The 16,046-nt window shown below is 59.0% G+C and overlaps 4 protein-coding genes across 4 annotated transcripts; all 4 read right to left on the bottom strand.

The window, feature by feature from the left end:
- Positions 1-891: 891 nt before the first annotated feature.
- LBRM_11_0380 (conserved hypothetical protein) lies at positions 892-2,724 on the bottom strand (the record flags this gene model as incomplete). Its single annotated transcript, XM_001562923.2, has 1 exon — positions 892-2,724. The coding sequence occupies one exon, from the start codon at positions 2,722-2,724 to the stop codon at positions 892-894; it is 1,833 nt and encodes a 610-aa protein (XP_001562973.2).
- Positions 2,725-3,769: 1,045 nt separating this feature from the next.
- Positions 3,770-5,509, bottom strand: LBRM_11_0370 (putative 3-methylcrotonoyl-CoA carboxylase beta subunit; the record flags this gene model as incomplete). Its single annotated transcript, XM_001562922.1, has 1 exon — positions 3,770-5,509. One exon carries the CDS (start codon positions 5,507-5,509, stop codon positions 3,770-3,772), a length of 1,740 nt encoding a protein of 579 aa, XP_001562972.1.
- A 2,743-nt stretch (positions 5,510-8,252) lies between these two features.
- LBRM_11_0360 (hypothetical protein, unknown function) lies at positions 8,253-10,949 on the bottom strand (the record flags this gene model as incomplete). Its single annotated transcript, XM_001562921.1, has 1 exon — positions 8,253-10,949. The coding sequence occupies one exon, from the start codon at positions 10,947-10,949 to the stop codon at positions 8,253-8,255; it is 2,697 nt and encodes an 898-aa protein (XP_001562971.1).
- A 1,507-nt stretch (positions 10,950-12,456) lies between these two features.
- On the bottom strand, positions 12,457-15,675 carry LBRM_11_0350 (putative transcription modulator/accessory protein; the record flags this gene model as incomplete). The annotated part of the gene is made up of 1 exon (XM_001562920.2): positions 12,457-15,675. The coding sequence occupies one exon, from the start codon at positions 15,673-15,675 to the stop codon at positions 12,457-12,459; it is 3,219 nt and encodes a 1,072-aa protein (XP_001562970.2).
- Positions 15,676-16,046: the final 371 nt, after the last annotated feature.

The following is a 16,046-nucleotide window of genomic DNA, read 5'->3' as shown; positions in this document are numbered from 1 at the left end:
AAGTCAGACACCTGACGACACTGCGCGCGGTCAATACTGAACAGGTCTAGAGAGCTCGTGGATGCGTCATGGTAGTTCAAGCCAGCCATCGCAGGTACACCAACAGGAGAGTCCTTACCCTCTCCTTGGTCGCCGCCCCCCCTCTAAGCTGGGGGTTATTGCCACACTAGCATTGAACACTGGTGCATCACTGACCCTCTAGAGGGTTCACAGGAGAGAAAAGGAGGGAGGGAAGGATGGGGGGCAGCAAAACGAAGCAAGAAACCGCTCTGCCTACCACACCACTTATTTTTTCAGTGGTTTCCTTAGCGGCGACCGGGCAGCAGTGAGCAGGCAGCTTCGATGTCGGGCGCCCACTAAAGTGCGCGTCCGTGTAGACGCAAACGGGAGTCTCGCTTTGAGGCAATCTGTAGGGTCATTCCTTCTCGTTCTTTTACACTTACACGTACTCCACCATTATCGACTTCGGCGCGCAGCAGTGGCGCACACGTGCAGCCATAGAGAGAGAGGGAGAGAGAGAGGGAGGAAGGAAGGGGTACATGAGCATCGGTGGATGGGACAAAGCACAAACCACCGACCCCGTGTCGCACAAGGCAGTACACAGAGGTGCGTGATGAGAGAGGCGGAGAAGCGCTACACGCAAAGAAGAAAACGGCCATGGCACGCGCTCAACAGCCTACACAGCAGCAGCAGCACCTACCACAAGGCAGGTGCATACGTTGCTACAAAAATGCCAGTCCGTTCGCTCCCTCTCCCCCCCCCCCCCACACACACACACCCTACCCACCCTAGCCCACGTACATGCTTCACCCCTCACTACCCTCGTGCTCCTCCCCCTGTCTTTCTCATCGTTGCCCATCACACTCAGTTGTGTAAGCCCCCTCAATGGCGCTAAAACAGGCTGTCACCGCTGTAGTGACCGCTGTCTCCACCATAGCCGCTGCCACTCCGCGAGCCTTGATGGCAATGGTGCTGCGACTGCTGCGGATAATGCGACCGCTGACCATGCCCACGTGACCCAACACCGCCCTGCTCGCCCTCTGAGTGGCTGTGGCGGCTGCCACCGTACTTGTCAAGCGATCGCCCCTCGTGGTGCCCACGTCTACCTCCTTGAAAAGGGTCTCGACTGCGCGGGATAGATAACGATGGCGAGGCATAACCGCCGCCAGTACGAGAGAGCGACGGAGACTCGTAGCACTGTCGCTGATGATCCCGATCAACACAGCCGGAGTTGTGGTGGTACGCGCCACCCTCACGGCGGCTGTTGCTATACTGGTTGCCACCGCCGCGCTGCCCGCGATCGTCGCGCCAGTCTCGCTCACGGCGCTGGACACCACCAGCACCGTCACGGTTGTTGCCGTAGCGCGTGAGCGAGGAGAACGATGACTGTGCCCCGCCTGTGGGACTTCCGTAGGACCGCTGCTGGTATTGCTGCTGCGAGGAGTAGCCGCTGCCACTGAGGTTGCCGCCACTGTTGTTAAAGGACACACCAGCTGCTGCATTGCCTCTGCCACAGCGCAGGGCGTCCGCGACGAGCTGGTTGCGCCGCTCAAAGTAGTCCGGGTTGACGTGCTCACGCTGCAGGCAACCGAAGACGGTGTGCCCGCGGACACCACAGAAGCAACAGGTGGGGGTGGCCGTCTGCGGCACCGCGGCAGGGCCAGGGGGCGACGAGGCAATCAGGGCGTACGAGGAAGGCAGCACCACGGTGGAGCAGTCGAAGTGGCCGTACTCGTTGCAGGCCACACAGCGCACGGCTGCCATACCCTTCGGCTCCCCCACTGCGGTTGCTGTCTTCTGAGTTGCCGCACGCCACTCAGATGGCGTTGGGCACACAATGAACGGCGAAGGCGTGACCACAGGCGTGCATCGGTGTGGTAGCCCGTATGGGCCGCGTTTCTGGTGGCAGGTGCGGCACAACGCGTTGGGGCAAGCGGGCTTCTCGTGTCCTGACATGCCGCAGCTCCAGCACACCTTGGCTGGTGGTGCATAGCCGCCGGTGCCAGCGTTCTGCACGGAGTCGTAGTAGCGCGAACGTCCTCGTGGAGCGGTAGGGAGCGACGCGGCAGCGGCGGTGGCGGTGGCTGGGGCGGCCCCGGCAGTGAACGAAGGTAAGTTGTCGAGGGCATCTACGTCATCGGCGTCGCTGTCGCTGATTGTCATCCCGTCTCCCCTCGTGCCCTCGCCATTCTCGTCATCCTTTCCCTCGTCGTTGTCGCCGGCCTCATCTTCCCTGTCGCTTGGAAAGGATTTGGGCGAGACAACGGTAGTTTTAGCAAAGGTGCTCGCGTCTGGTGCGCTGCGCGAGGCAGCGTGAAAAGACACGGCGAAGAGAGTACCCATGCCTGCCTTCCTATCTGCTGCCCCGGTGGCACTGAGCTGCCCTTGATGGTGATGGTGCACTGAGTGAGCCGTCATGCTCGTGCTACTGGCGTCTATGACGAGCGGTGTTGCACCGCTGCTCTCACCATTCCGAGCGCTTTTGCGAGCGTCCGCAGTCACAGCACCGCCTGCTAGATCACTGCTCTGTCGCTCACTAGCCGACTTACAGGTGAAGGCCTGCTTGCAGACGCATCTGTAGTCGATCACCTCCATGTCCGCGTTCAGCACCGGCTTCATCTCGCAACACTCGGCCTTGCGCCGGACATTGTGCACGCTGCACTGCACGAAACCGCTTGGAGTGGAGATCCCCTTGCTGAGCGGTGCCCCTCTTAGATCCATCATGGCGCGGCTGAGCAGTCAGGGAAGACTAGAGTAAGAAAACGCGATGCAGTAAAGGGGGAGGTGGCTCTGTAAGGATGCGTGGTGGCTGTGTATCTCCCACTTGTTGCAGCACACCGCTCAGCTTGCTCTTCGCGATTGCTTTCTTTTCTTTCTCTCTTCGCACTGAGCCGCACCAGCGGTTAGAGAGGAGGAAGGAGGAGGAGGAGGAGATAAAACAAGAAGAGCAGGAAACCTATGAGCAACAGAAGGAACAAGCAAAGAGGAAAAGAGAAGATACGGTAGGCTTGGCGTCGTTCACCCATTAGGGTGGGGGAGGGGGTCCGTCGCAAGCGGAGCGTGCATGCCTGTGGCAACGTGGAGGCACAGGCACGCAGAAAAGAAATGACAGGACAGGCTACGGAATTCATCCGCACGCAAGCACTTTGGCATCAGCGCTGCAGTCCTGTGCTTCTTGAGATCAGAGTGGCCGACATGAAAACAAACTTTGGTAGGGATTACACAGCCCTGAGATATGGCAAAGCCCGTGCCTTACGGTTGAGGAAGGAAGAGGAGGTGTCTCACAGGCTTTCTGTGCGTCGGTGGCTCGCTGATGGTCGCTTATCTCATCAAATACCACCACCTCTTCGCAAGGGCCCCTTCTTCTCTCCTCAGACTTCGCTCATAGTACTCGTACGAGAGCGGGTGTGGAGCAGCGGCAACACCGAGAGAGCAACGGAGGTGGAAAAGAGGAGCGAAGGGGGCGAGGAGATCCATACCCTCATCCCTATCAACACCGCACTCCCCTCCCCAGACCTGAGTGAAACAAAACAAGTGCGCGCCAGAAACCAAATCAGAGAATGCAGACAGCCTGCGTACAACACAGACGCTGCGAGCATGCAGATAACCCGAGTGCCGCAGAAAGGGATGGAAAGTGCGAAAGAAATGCACTCTTGGAGGGTGTTCTAGGGGGTGGGCAACGAACAGAGACACACACTCCACAAGAAGCACCCGTACCCTAAAACTTGTATAGGCCGCAACCACCACCACCACCCCCCCACGCTCTCCGTTACTTGCTCTCCATCGGCGCCAGTCGCGTCGCGCGCAGCGCCTCTGCCACGACGACACGCGTGTCCTCCGGTGCAATCACACCGTCATCCCAGAGGCGCGCAGTGCTGTAGTAGCACGACCCCTCCCTCTCGTACTTGTCCTTGACCTTATTCTGGAAGGCTGCAATCTCAGCCCCCGAGGCGTTCTTCAGGTTGCGGTTCGTCAAGGCAAGCACTGTGGCGGCTTGCGTTCCACCCATCACGCTGATGCGCGCGTTTGGCCACATGAAGAGAAAGCGCGGCTCAAAGGCGCGACCGCACATGCCGTAATTACCGGCGCCGTAGCTGCCGCCTATGAGTACCGTAATCTTCGGCACCGGCGCCGTGGACACTGCCATCACGAGTCGGGCACCGTTGCGAGCGATGCCTCCCTCCTCGTATTTCTTGCCCACCATAAAGCCCGTGATGTTCTGCAGGAAGAGCAGCGGCACCCTGCGCTGCGTACACAGGCCAATGAAGTGCGCCCCCTTCAGGGCAGACTCCGAGTAGAGGATGCCCTGGTTGGCGATGATGCCGACCTGCATACCCTCAATTCTCGCGAAACCGCACACAAGTGTACTGCCGTATAGCGCCTTGAACTCGTCGAAGCGGCTGCCGTCCACGATGCGGGCGATGACGGCCCGCACATCTAAGCTCTTGACAACGTCCGACAGCATATCCGGGACAAAGCCGCCCAGCTCCTTCGGGTCGTACAGCGGTGGCACCGGCTTCTCATCGATTGGATTTCGCTCCTCGTTGTGCTCCCTCAAGTTCAAATTCGCCACGGCGCGGCGTGCGAGGTACAAGGCGTGCAGGTCGTCAGTCGCGTAGTGGTCCGCCACACCGCTAATACGGCAATGCACGTCTGCGCCACCGAGCTCTTCCGACGATACCCTCTCTCCAGTGGCCGCGAAAACAAGCGGCGGGCCGCCGAGAAAGATGGTGCCGTTGCGGGCCACGATTATGTTCTCATCTGCCATGGCCGGCACGTAGGCACCACCTGCCGTGCAGCTGCCCATCACCACCGCAATCTGCGCGATGGACTTGGCGGACATGTTCGCCTCATTGAAGAAAATGCGACCAAAGTGCTGCTCATCGGGGAAGACGTCGTCCTGACGACTGAGGTTGGCACCGCCGCTGTCTACGAGATAGATACAAGGCAGATGATTCTGCTCCGCAATTTTCTGCGCGCGCAGATGCTTCTTCACCGTGATTGGGTAATACGTTCCGCCCTTCACTGTTGCGTCGTTCGCGACGAGCACGCATCGGACGCCGTTCACGACGCCGACGCCCGTCACAATGCCGCCACTGTAGCACCGCTCGTACTCCCTGCCGTCCCAGTACAAGTCCCACCCAGCCAGTTGCGAGAGCTCAAGGAAGCGCGTGCCGGGGTCAATAAGCCGTTCGATGCGCTCCCGCGCGAGCATCTTGCCACGGCTTACATGCAGCTTGCGGACGCGGTCGTCAGCCTCGAGAGCCAAAACAGAGACGCCAGCCTTGGCAGCCTCCTCCTCCGACACCACACCGCCGGCATGCACGTACCGCACGCGCGCACGCAGCTGCTCGACGAAGCCTTGCATGCGTGCCATGTTATCCTGAAATGTTGGGTCAGACACGTCGGCGGGAAACCGCAGAATGTTGGGGGACTGCGAAGTGGAACGCTCGTAGTCCAGGGGGTGATGTGCGTAGAGACGGGTGTAGTCGATCCCTTTACTCTTCATAGGGCCGGCAGGTGTTGATGTAGCGGCAGCGGCCGGCGTCGCGGCAGTCTCCGATGGAGTCAGAGTCGCTTCAGCGCACGGCCCCTCAGACGATTTCTCTTTCTCACCTGCGCCAGCATCATTTGAAGGGAGCTCTGCACTGGAGCTTTCAAAGTACCGAGGGCACGAGAGCGCTGCCGCCGCCGCAGCAGCAGTGGCAGAACTTGCGGTCGGCAGGACATGACGACGGAACAGCGCACCAATGTGAATACAAGTCGTGGTACCGACACTAACAGCGATGCTAAGCGAGCCCGGCCTGCCAAGAGCACGCATCACCGACATGCGGAGCATTTCGGGTGCGGTGTGGCGCCAAAGATGCGCTTTACTTCCCAAAGTCGATAAAAAAATGTGAGTTTGTGTGTGCGTTTGTGTGTGTGTGTGTGTGTGTGTGTGTGTGTGTGTGTGTGCAGGGCTGCGTGCACATACACACAGAGAGAGGGAGAGAGGGGGGCGGAGAGAGAGAATGTAGTAGGGAAACGCTGAAAGACAGAAGCTATATTTATTTTTCAAAAAGCGAAGGCAGTGACGCGGCGCACACCAGCGCACGCACGCTCTCCCTCTTCCGCTGCTTTCTCTCTCCTCCACTTCTCTTCAGCGATCTCAGCAATGAAAAGAGCAAAGTGGAGCTGTTTTCCTCTCCTACCTTCACACTAGAACGAAAACGAGAGAAGAAGCAGATCGTGGATAAAGAAAGGGCCCTGATGTCCCTTCACTACTCTCCTCTCACACAGAGGATGCGGGAAGAGGAAGAAAATGACCAGGTGTGCAGGGCTCGAGCAGCCACGAAGGGATCGAAAGAAGAGCGACACTGGCAGTCTGCTCCTTCCCTCGCCTCTCCAGTACTTCTCTTTTCGTCTCCTGAGACGGTGCGCGACGGGTCGAAGCAAGAGAACCCCGCAAGCACATACAAACGTAAAGGCATCCGGAGCGAGGGACGGAAAGCAAGTCAAACTACCTTGTCCTCTGAAAAAGCGAGGTGTGCATGTGTGTGTGAACGTGTGTTAAACATCGAAAGAAAAGGTACGGCGAGAGGAAGGTGGTGGCAAATGGGGAGGACAAGAGGAAAACGATGTGAAGGTGGGCCTGCAGGCAACGTACACCACCAATGCGTGCATTCGATATATATATATAGAGGCACGTAGATCCGCTTACACGTGTGCATATACGAGGCAAGGGGAAATCCAGTCGTCAGCGTCCTCTACAACTCCATCTTCCTTCAACGCAAAAGCCAGGCAAACGGGAGAGAGGCGTGTAGGACAGAGAACGAGAAGAGAGTCCTCTCACACGGATCAAGCCAAAGGGAAGGAAAAAAAAAACACAAGTCGCAAGAATGTACATGGCGCCTAAGTCGATGCGCTTTGACACTCTTCCTTCCCCCTCCTTTCCTCCTCCTCCTCGTCGCTCTCTTCGTCAGCAGGGACCTTTTCCATTTCTCCCTACCCCTCGCTGCGCTTCCCCTCCCCCGCGCCCACACATTCCTACTTCCTCTGATATGGAGCTGAGCCGATGCCCTCGCTGCTCCATTTTGGCATGTCCCCGCTTGTCTGGGCGCCCCTTCCTTCCCACATTGTTCTCGCTTCCTGCCCTCTCCCAACTCCGACAGTGGTTGAGTCCGTGATCCATGTGGTGGGCCGTCGGCACCCCCCTGCCGCTGCCGATCTCGCAGACCTGCCAACTCCGGCGCTGCGCTCCAACCCACAATCGGCGCAGACACGCAAAAATGAGAGGCGCGCGCGGCGGGCGGGTGGCGCCAGCGCTGGCGCCCAGACGCGTCACAATGCCCCACCCCACACACACCCGCAGGCCCCGTGCCGACCGCCATGAGGAGGGAGAGCGAGCCCGTGACACCAACCATGCTCGTATCCCGGTGCCATGGCGGATGCCGTTGGCCTCGCAGCGGGCCAAGGCAGCGTGCCATTGCCCCACGCCCGCCGCAGCGCCGGCAAGCCGGGGGCCACAGCCTCCTGCCGCCGCACCCACGCGCGCGCGATGACGATAAGGCGTCGCGGCCGCTCCGCGCTCCATGTTTGTCGGCGCCGCGCCAGCTGTCCGGGGCGAGCAATGGAACCCCGCGGAACAGGCGAGTCTCTGCCTGCATGCCGCTGGGATTTCCTCGTGCGGAGAGTCGCAGGCGGGTGCGGCGCAGCAGCACTACGGCGTCGCGAGGCACGAGATCCGCCTCCGCGAGTAGGCCTCTGCTGTCTGCGCATGCTGCCGCACTCGCTGGGCCTGCAGCTGCTTGGGCGTGAAAGCGCTCAAGGGCCCCCCCGCAGCTTCTGGCCAGCACTCTCCCACCACACGGTGGCACCGCAGAGTAGCCTTGATCCGCTCCGTGCCATGTAGCAATACAGGAGAAGATCCGTCACCGGCGCCCGTTCGTGCGAGCAGAATGCGCGCGCAGCGTGGCCAGTCGGGCCATGGCTAGCTTCGAACTAGAAGCAGAACACAAGGAGAAACAAATAGTGCAGAGCGCATGCGAAGGCAGGCAGTGCATCATCTGAGGGCAGACTCTCACACAGTGTTTCATACCTCCCCCTGTTTGCCGTTTTTCTGTTTTCCCATACACTTTGGGGGTGCCTGTGCGAAGGAGGGCACACGCCAAACGACAGTCATGGGGTTAGGAAAAGAAAACTACCAAGACAGGCCTCTATCGAGGCAAGCGCGTCACGGCCTGTGCTAACCTTTGCACATCGCTTCGGATAGCCTACAGGTAGTGCATCGTGGGGCGCATACGAGTTGGCAGCTCCTTCACTGACTTCAGCGATCCGTACTTACGCGCGTACTCGTAGGCGCACTTAATGGGGAGTGGCAGCGGCAGCGCGTCTGGTTTGTTTGGGTACATGTAGCACATGTTGTACGTCAGTTTTTGAAGGTCCATTAGCGAGATGGAGGCGGCACGCTTCTGCACGAGATAGTAGGTGTTCGCCGCGTGCCCTAGCGTGCAGTTGGCGGCTGACAAGTAGAAAGAGTCCACCGGTGTGTACGGATCTGAATCAGCTAAGATGATCCTACAATCCGTCGTGGAAAAGCCACGGGGGACGTTGCTGAGGCCGGCGTAGGCGCTGGCCGTTTCATGTGGAAACACCGTCGTGGGGTCCCACGCCATGCGGAAGTGCGAGCGGGGATGCACGACCACCGTCGCCGTATCCCAGTTCGGTAGCACCTGCTCCATGACTAGATCCATGTTCGCTGTGAAGCCGACCTCAGCGTCTGTCATAGCGCCACGGTAGAGCACCATAGTGCCCTTGCTGCCCTTGCCATTCAGCTTGAAGTGCGCCGTCACCTCCTTGAGGAAGTCAGGAAACCTATTGTTCAGAACCTCGTTCGCGTTCTGCCGCCGAACTGTCAAAGTGGTGCTGGACATGTGCGAGGAAGCTGCATCGCTGTCCTCGTAGAGCACGTGCTCCTCGCCCTTGACCTGATGGTGCATGCAGTACGGTTTCCAACTCTTGCCGTTTGCCAAGAAGGCCACAAAGGTAATGGTGTACAGCCTCACGTTGATGCTCTTGTACTTCTCGAGCATTGTGTTCATCGCAGTGCCGACGACAGCACCCACGATGAGCAGCGGACGACACGCGAAGGACTTCCCCGCCTCGTCGACATCCGCGACGAAGCACAGCTGGCCAATCTTAGCAGCCACCTGCTGCGTGATCATTTGCGGCACGTTGCGCGTGAGGTCCACCACGGCCATCTGAGAAACAATAGAGCTTCTTGCAAAGCGCTCCTTGAAGTTGTTGTACGCCCCTGCCTCCTTTGTGCGCAGCTTCACCATGGCAAAAGTGCCCGGCCCCTCTGTGATACGCTGCGCAGCCGAGTCGAAGCTCGTCTTCCTCGGAGAGGGCAGAGCCACGTTGTACTTCTGGAGCCAATGAGTGATGTTACCATTCATGAAGTACTCGTCCATGAGCAGTGTCTTAAACTCACATGGCTGGCTCGGATGCTGCAAGTCCTTCAGCCCAAGCGCAAAGCCAGCCTGGCCCGTGTACTCAGCGGTGTTAATCCGGTTGAACATGTTCGGCCCCGACGGTACGTAGATGGTGGGGGCCGGCAGTACCCTGCCCGACACCTTCACAAACTGCGGCTGGATGCGAACGCCGTACTGCTGAAGCACTGTTATCATAAGTGGGGATGCCAGCACGCGCTCCAGGGCTGCCTTGATGCGCTTCATGCGCTCGTTGGGGTAGATGGAGCATAGTATAGGCAGCTTGCTCAGTTGTGCCTCGTTCAGCTTGTTGAGCAGCAGGGAATCAGCGGGGTACGGCATACGCCGACTCATCTTGGTGCGGTCTGCGAAGATGCAGTACAGCATCGGCAGCGTGGGATCGATGATGGCATCATACTTGCGCTTGAAGTACTCCACAAAGGTCTCCTCCGGGTTCGTTTTGAACATGGTTGGGGAGCTGGCGAGGATGTTGAAGTCGATTGCCTTCACCTTCAGAAACGTCGGCTCACCAAACACGGTCGTCACGCTGATGCCGACCAGCGCTTCGTTCACGGCGCGCCTGAAGCCTTGCGGATTCTGCTGTCGGAGCCGGCGCATCTCGTCGCTGCACTTCGTTTTTGTCGACGCCTTGGTGCTCACGTCCAGCTGCAGTACATCCATCATAGCCGTCGTGCTGCCGCTCTGTTTCACAATGCGCAAGGCGTTAAGAGAGATGGCGTCCATCGTAACGAGGTCACCACCGCGCTCCACGGTGGATTTCATGTCCACATAGTCGGACCCGATGTGTTCGCTGTAGGTATCAGCGAGACCGAAGGCAATGATCTTGTTCACCCATTGCGCGTGCTCCGGGAGCTTCAGGCTCACCTCGCCATCGTAGCGGATCCTGACTCGATAGTGGCGCTCCTCAGTATTGTTTCGACTCACCTTCTCCTTCCGGGTGCACTCGATGGAGAAGCCATCCTCGACGCTCAGCTTCGCTGGGGCCAGAATGGCCTGCCCTGTGCAGACACACAGATCCTCCACCTCCGCTGACGTTCGCGTGCGCTTCTCTGCAGTGCGGTTCTTGCGGATCGTTCGAAGGAGTTCGTTTTGAAGGCTGATCTTCCACATGTCGCCCGCCATGTCCGTGGCGTTCTCCAGGAACTCGAAGGACACTATGTAGTTGTGGAACCGGCCTTCAGACAGGTCGATCGGAAAGCAGTTCGTCTCGACTGGGACTGGAACTCTCGCCAACGTCCGTGCGTTCGCTTGAGCAGCGCTGACGGCCCAGCTCTCGCGCTCGCGGCACTCGCGCATGTCACCATCGCGAAAGCCGCCACCACCACCGCCGCGGCCACCACGAAAACCGCCATGATAACGGTTAATCCCGTCATGCTTGTGGACCCTGTTACCACCGTCGCCGCGGCCGCGGCCGCGGCCGCGACCTGGGTACTGAGAACCTGCGTTTAGCGCCAACATCAGCGCTGAGACTGAAGCTTTTCAAAGGGTGGGCAACAACAGAAAGGGGGAAAACAAACGAAAAGAAAAAGAACGCGTGTAACCTCTACGCAACTCGGTGTGTAGGGATGCAGAAATATCTTGCCCGTACGCTATGTGCGTGCACTTACCTTCCGCTAAGACAAACCAAAGCGAGAAGAGCGCAGGAAAGGGAGAGAGGCAAAACAAAAAGTAACGGCGCGAATGGTTAGGTGAGACTAAGTCCACATAACCGCTGTTGATCTGCGTTCCTACTTACGTGATGGAATTTGTGAGTGCATACACGTCGGCTCTGTTTGGGGGGAAAGGGGCCACTGAACGATCACACACACACACACGCAGGGATATGAGTCAGCGCTACGCCGCGACGAAGGGGAAAGACGGTGGATGGAGGAGGAGAGCAGTGGCAATGTAGAAAGGAAGAAAGGCAGAGCACGCGAATACATACGCATGCGCAGGGCTCTCTTCGCGTTGATTGGCATGCAAAGAACCAAAAGGCGGTACGGCGTGCTCGTACACGAGGAACATGACTAAAAAGTGTCTGCCGGCACATAATGTGTGTGTGTGCGTTTTATTAGTGAGACAGAGGTGGAGACAGAAGCCACGAAGAAGGTGCCGGTTCATAGCGCGCAGAACGGCCGCAACATACGGGGTGAAGGAAAAGGGAGGAGAGCGTGTGTACGTGCGAGTGAACAAGAAATGAAGAAGCAGCAGCGAGGGGGGGTGGAGGAAGAGTAACGAGCACGACTCGCACAAACACTTCAACAGGTAAAAAAGGCGAGCAAGAGGTGCATCAAACAAATAATCATCACGTCCGCCACCCTACACGGAGAGGCACAAGTGATTAAGTGTGGGCTGCCTTCGCTTCTCTCGGCAGTGTTGTCGCCGCCTGACCTCTGGCTCCTCCCTCACACGCATACCTTCCTGTCCTCGCGCGTAGGGAGAAAGAAGCGCACACTCTACCCTCTCAAGGACGTTCCTCAAGTCTCAGCCCGTGGGTATATGGGCGTGTCCCCCTTCGCTCCGACGACGAGCAGCGCACAGGCCAACACACAAGTATGTGCGTATAATGATCCTTGGCTCAACCCGCTCTCCCTTTTCCTCCTGCCTGTCGTCCCTCGCCTCTCAGTGCCTCACAGAGGCAAGTCAGGAGCGACACACTGGAAGAAGAAGAAGAGGGAAGACGCACAGAAGATGAACTTAGAAAGAGATCGCTGGCGAACACAGCCCCTGACCCTCCAACATTATTCATCCATACACTCCTCCCCCTCCTCTCTTGTCTTCGTTTTCCAAGGGCAGCGAACAGCACGAAGCGTCACTCGTTGCTGGACGCAGCGCACACACCGCCACACTTACTCGCCCTCACCCACACCATCGGATAGAGATGCTGGCACACACAGACGGAGAAGCGAGAGAATACAATACGCAGACGGCGCAGCGCATCCAGCACAAGACCGAAGAGACCCTGAGTAACACCGCGCAATGCCTCTCAAAATGAGAAGACGGCGTCGCTGCTGCCACCACCGGTGCCATGCTGGTCACTGACACCCCCCGCGTGTACTCCACGAGCAGTCGGCTTCGACGTCTGCGAAGCGTTCGCAGACGGCTTCGTGAAGCCACCCTTCAAGGTGGAAATTGACGGCAACGGCGAGTACAGGGTTGAATGTGGACGAGCGTCAGCAGAGGAAACGATGGCGGTCTCCACACACCGCTGCACGTGGCGAGCGGTGGCATCCGCCTCTGGCTCCGCCCGGGCTCGCTTTGTAACCGGTGAGTGAGAAAGGTGCTCACGAGACGTCAGGTTCGTCTGGCTTCTCTCCTCCACCTTTATTGAACTGAGGATCGAGGTGCTGTTTGCACTACCAAGCGCCTCCCCAGCGCGACGTTTGCGCTCCTGCATTACTCGCACAGTCAGTGTCGGGGCCGCTGCTGTGATGTCCCCCTGCACGTGGCTCGCCTGCAAATCGTAGAGACCCGCAGCCGGTGCAGCTTGGCTGACAAAGCCTCGGCCGTTGCTTCCAAGAACGTCCTCGGCCTCCAGCCGAAGCCGTCGAGGTGCGGCTGACGACGCACCTCCTTTCATGCCATCTGCGCTGGCGCCAGAGGCAGCATGAGCAGGAGGGCCCACCAAGAGCATGCGCGGACGCTTCAAGTGGTCGAGGGAGTCAAAGCAGATGCACTGGTTCAGGTACATGCCCACCTGCAGAGCATCCACGCCTTCTCCGCGCAACAGCACCGAGTCGTGCAGGCCACAGTCCACAAACGCACCGAACATCGTGACGCTCTGCACAACACCGGAAAGCAGTTGACCAGGACGGAGGCTCTTCACGTCGTAGACCTCGCGGCGCAGTAGTCCCGCGTGCGGAAGCGAGGCTCTCGGGTCCAATCCCGGGTGAAGCAGCTCTTGGCGTAACAGCTCCAGCGTTTCTACGTTGCAAGACAGCTTCTCAGAGGCCAACTTCGCGAGCTGAGTGGGAGACATACGCTCCAGCTGCTGGGCGACCTGCTGGCGGGTGTACGCGTTGCCGAGTGCCGTCGCCGCACCACCTGCCGCGTCCTCCGGCTTCTTGGCCATCATCTCGCCGTCTCCCAGCTGGCCCGCCGTGTACAGCATCACGAGACGCCGCACCACCGGGTACGACTCGGGGTGGATGCTCGTGTTGTCGAGTGGCTCTGGCGAGTTGGGGAAGCGGAAGAAGCCTGCAATCTGCTGGTAGACGCTCTCCGTCATGGCCGGCACTCGCCGCAAGTCTTCGCGACTATGCAACTTCCTCGCATGGCGCACCAGCACAATCTGATCCACGACTCTCTTATTAATCCCAGGCACCTTCTCCATGACACACCGGTTCGCGCTGGCCGCGTTGATTCCCACCTTGGCGACGCAGGACTCCAGTACGTAGTTCAACTCTCGCATCAGTTCCTTTTCATTTACGTCATGCTGATACATCCCGATGCCCATGCTGCGCACTGGTATCTTTACCAGCTCGCTCAGAGGGTCCAGTACACGACGGCCGATGCTCACCGCGCCACGGTACATGACATCGAGATTTGGAAACTCCTCTTTCGCAATGTCAGAAACGGAGTAAACACTCGCACCCGCCTCACTCACGACGGCAAACTCTACGTCTTCCCACTTCTGCTGCTTGATGAGGTCCGCAATCAAGTCCGTCACGCGCCCAGACGCCGTGCCGTTGCCAATCACAACTTTGTTCAGCTTCTTTGATTCAATCACCTGAATGACATAGCGCCGCATCTTCTGCTCGTCCATGAGTGTGCAGGTGAAAAAGGTCTCCACTGCGCCATGCTCATCCAGCGCCACGCACTTCACACCATTTGCCAGCCCAGGATCCATCGCCAAGATGCGTGAGCGGGAGAGAGGCCGCTGGAGAAGCATGTGGTGTAGGTTGTGCGCAAACACAACGATGGCCTCCCGCTCCGCGCTCTTCTTCAGGTCTCTCCGAATCGAAAATTGGGCCTGTTTGACGAGGTGATCGTAAGCAGTCTGCAAGCCGGCATGCACAATCTTACGTCCATAGCTGAAAGCATGAAAGACGTGGGAGTAGGCACCGGCACCGTCTGCAGTGGGCACCGAGGACGACGATAACGGTAGCAGCCGATTCAGGGCCGGGTACTGCTCGCGAACGGTGTGCATGAATAGCCCGTGGCTCTTCGGGCCTGACTCTGTGTCTACCTTCAGCGCGCCCTTCGCCTCGCCGCGCTGCAACGCCAGCACAACGTGCGCTGCGATGCGCTGGACTGACCAGGACTTCTTGTCGTAGTAGGCAAAGTGCCTGCGCAGCGCCTCAAAGCTCTCCTCCTGCAGCTCCCTCGCGACCTTCTTGCGCGGCTTCGTCATCAGTGTGCATGACAGGCGTGCTGTGTGACGGCAGTACTCACCAATTCGGCGCCGTAGCTCTCCGCTTCGCTGCACGTCTTCAGCAATGATGGCGATTAGCAACCGCTCCCCATCGTCAGTGCGGTGCACCAACGCACTCAGCTCGTCAAGGCGCACCTTGCACTCAGGGTCCTCAGGGTTGAAGTGCAGGAGGGCTTCGGCGTACGGGCCCAGTCCGGCAGCCCGTCCGCGCGAGGCAAGGCTTGTTCGACGCTCCTTGTATGGCTCCCACGCATCCTCGAGCTGGCTGACGTGTGCCATGGACTCGAGAGCCGACTGAAGCGCCGGCGTCAGCAAGCCTCGACTTTCCAGGCTCCGCAGCATGAACTGGCGGCGACGGTGGACCTCAGTCACCTCCTTGGCGGTATCCATGACAAGACGCAACTGCATCTCGTCCATGCGACCGGTCTCGCCCTGCCGGTACCGCGCAAGGAAGGGGACCGTAGCACCTTCTTTTGCCTGCGTCAGCACAAAGCGGACGGCGTGCAGGGGAAGCAGCAGGCGCGCACTTGTTTGCCGGTACGTCTCCTCGGGTGACAGCTCGTACCGTCCACTGTACACCTCCTCCTCCTCCCACGTGTCATGACCGTCCGTGGACAAGGCGCCATCGCCGCCACACTGCGTAGATGGGTCATGCGTCACCTCGATGGCAGACTTGGAGGAATTATACGCTGCTGCCCCTACGGTGGTGTCGTCAATGGCTCCATCTACTGCAGTAGGCGCGGCAGCAGTCGCCCTTCGAGTGTATTTCCGTTTCCCTGTTGCAGGGGGCAACTTGCGCGCCGCTGACGCCTTCCTGGTTCGCTTCGGCATCGCTCCTTTGTCAGCTCTGGCTACCATATGCACCCCCTCACCATCGTCCGAGGTTTTTGCAGTTACCGAGGCACGAGGCACCTTGCCGGCGTCGAGAGAGACGTGGGTGGAGCTAAAAACGCTGAAAGATGAGCAGCAGCGAGCACTCAATGCATAAAATGAAGAGGTGGAAAAAGAGCTGCAGAGGTGGTGATGCGGACGGAGTAGAGGAGGCGTTTGGTGGCCGCGACGGTTACCCACGGCACTTCGGCAAGGACACGACAAGGAAGGCAGCGACAGTGGCAAAGGCGTGGATGATTTGCACCGTGGCAACGACGACGGTGTGGACGCCGGTACCCGAGACCGCAATAGGGGCAGCATCGGTACGCAGG

Source organism: Leishmania braziliensis, chromosome 11 (assembly GCF_000002845.2).
Source record: "Leishmania braziliensis MHOM/BR/75/M2904 complete genome, chromosome 11".
Classification (NCBI taxonomy): domain Eukaryota; phylum Euglenozoa; class Kinetoplastea; order Trypanosomatida; family Trypanosomatidae; genus Leishmania; species Leishmania braziliensis.
Note: the sequence above shows the minus strand (reverse complement) of the source record. Positions and strands in the feature narration are given on the sequence as shown.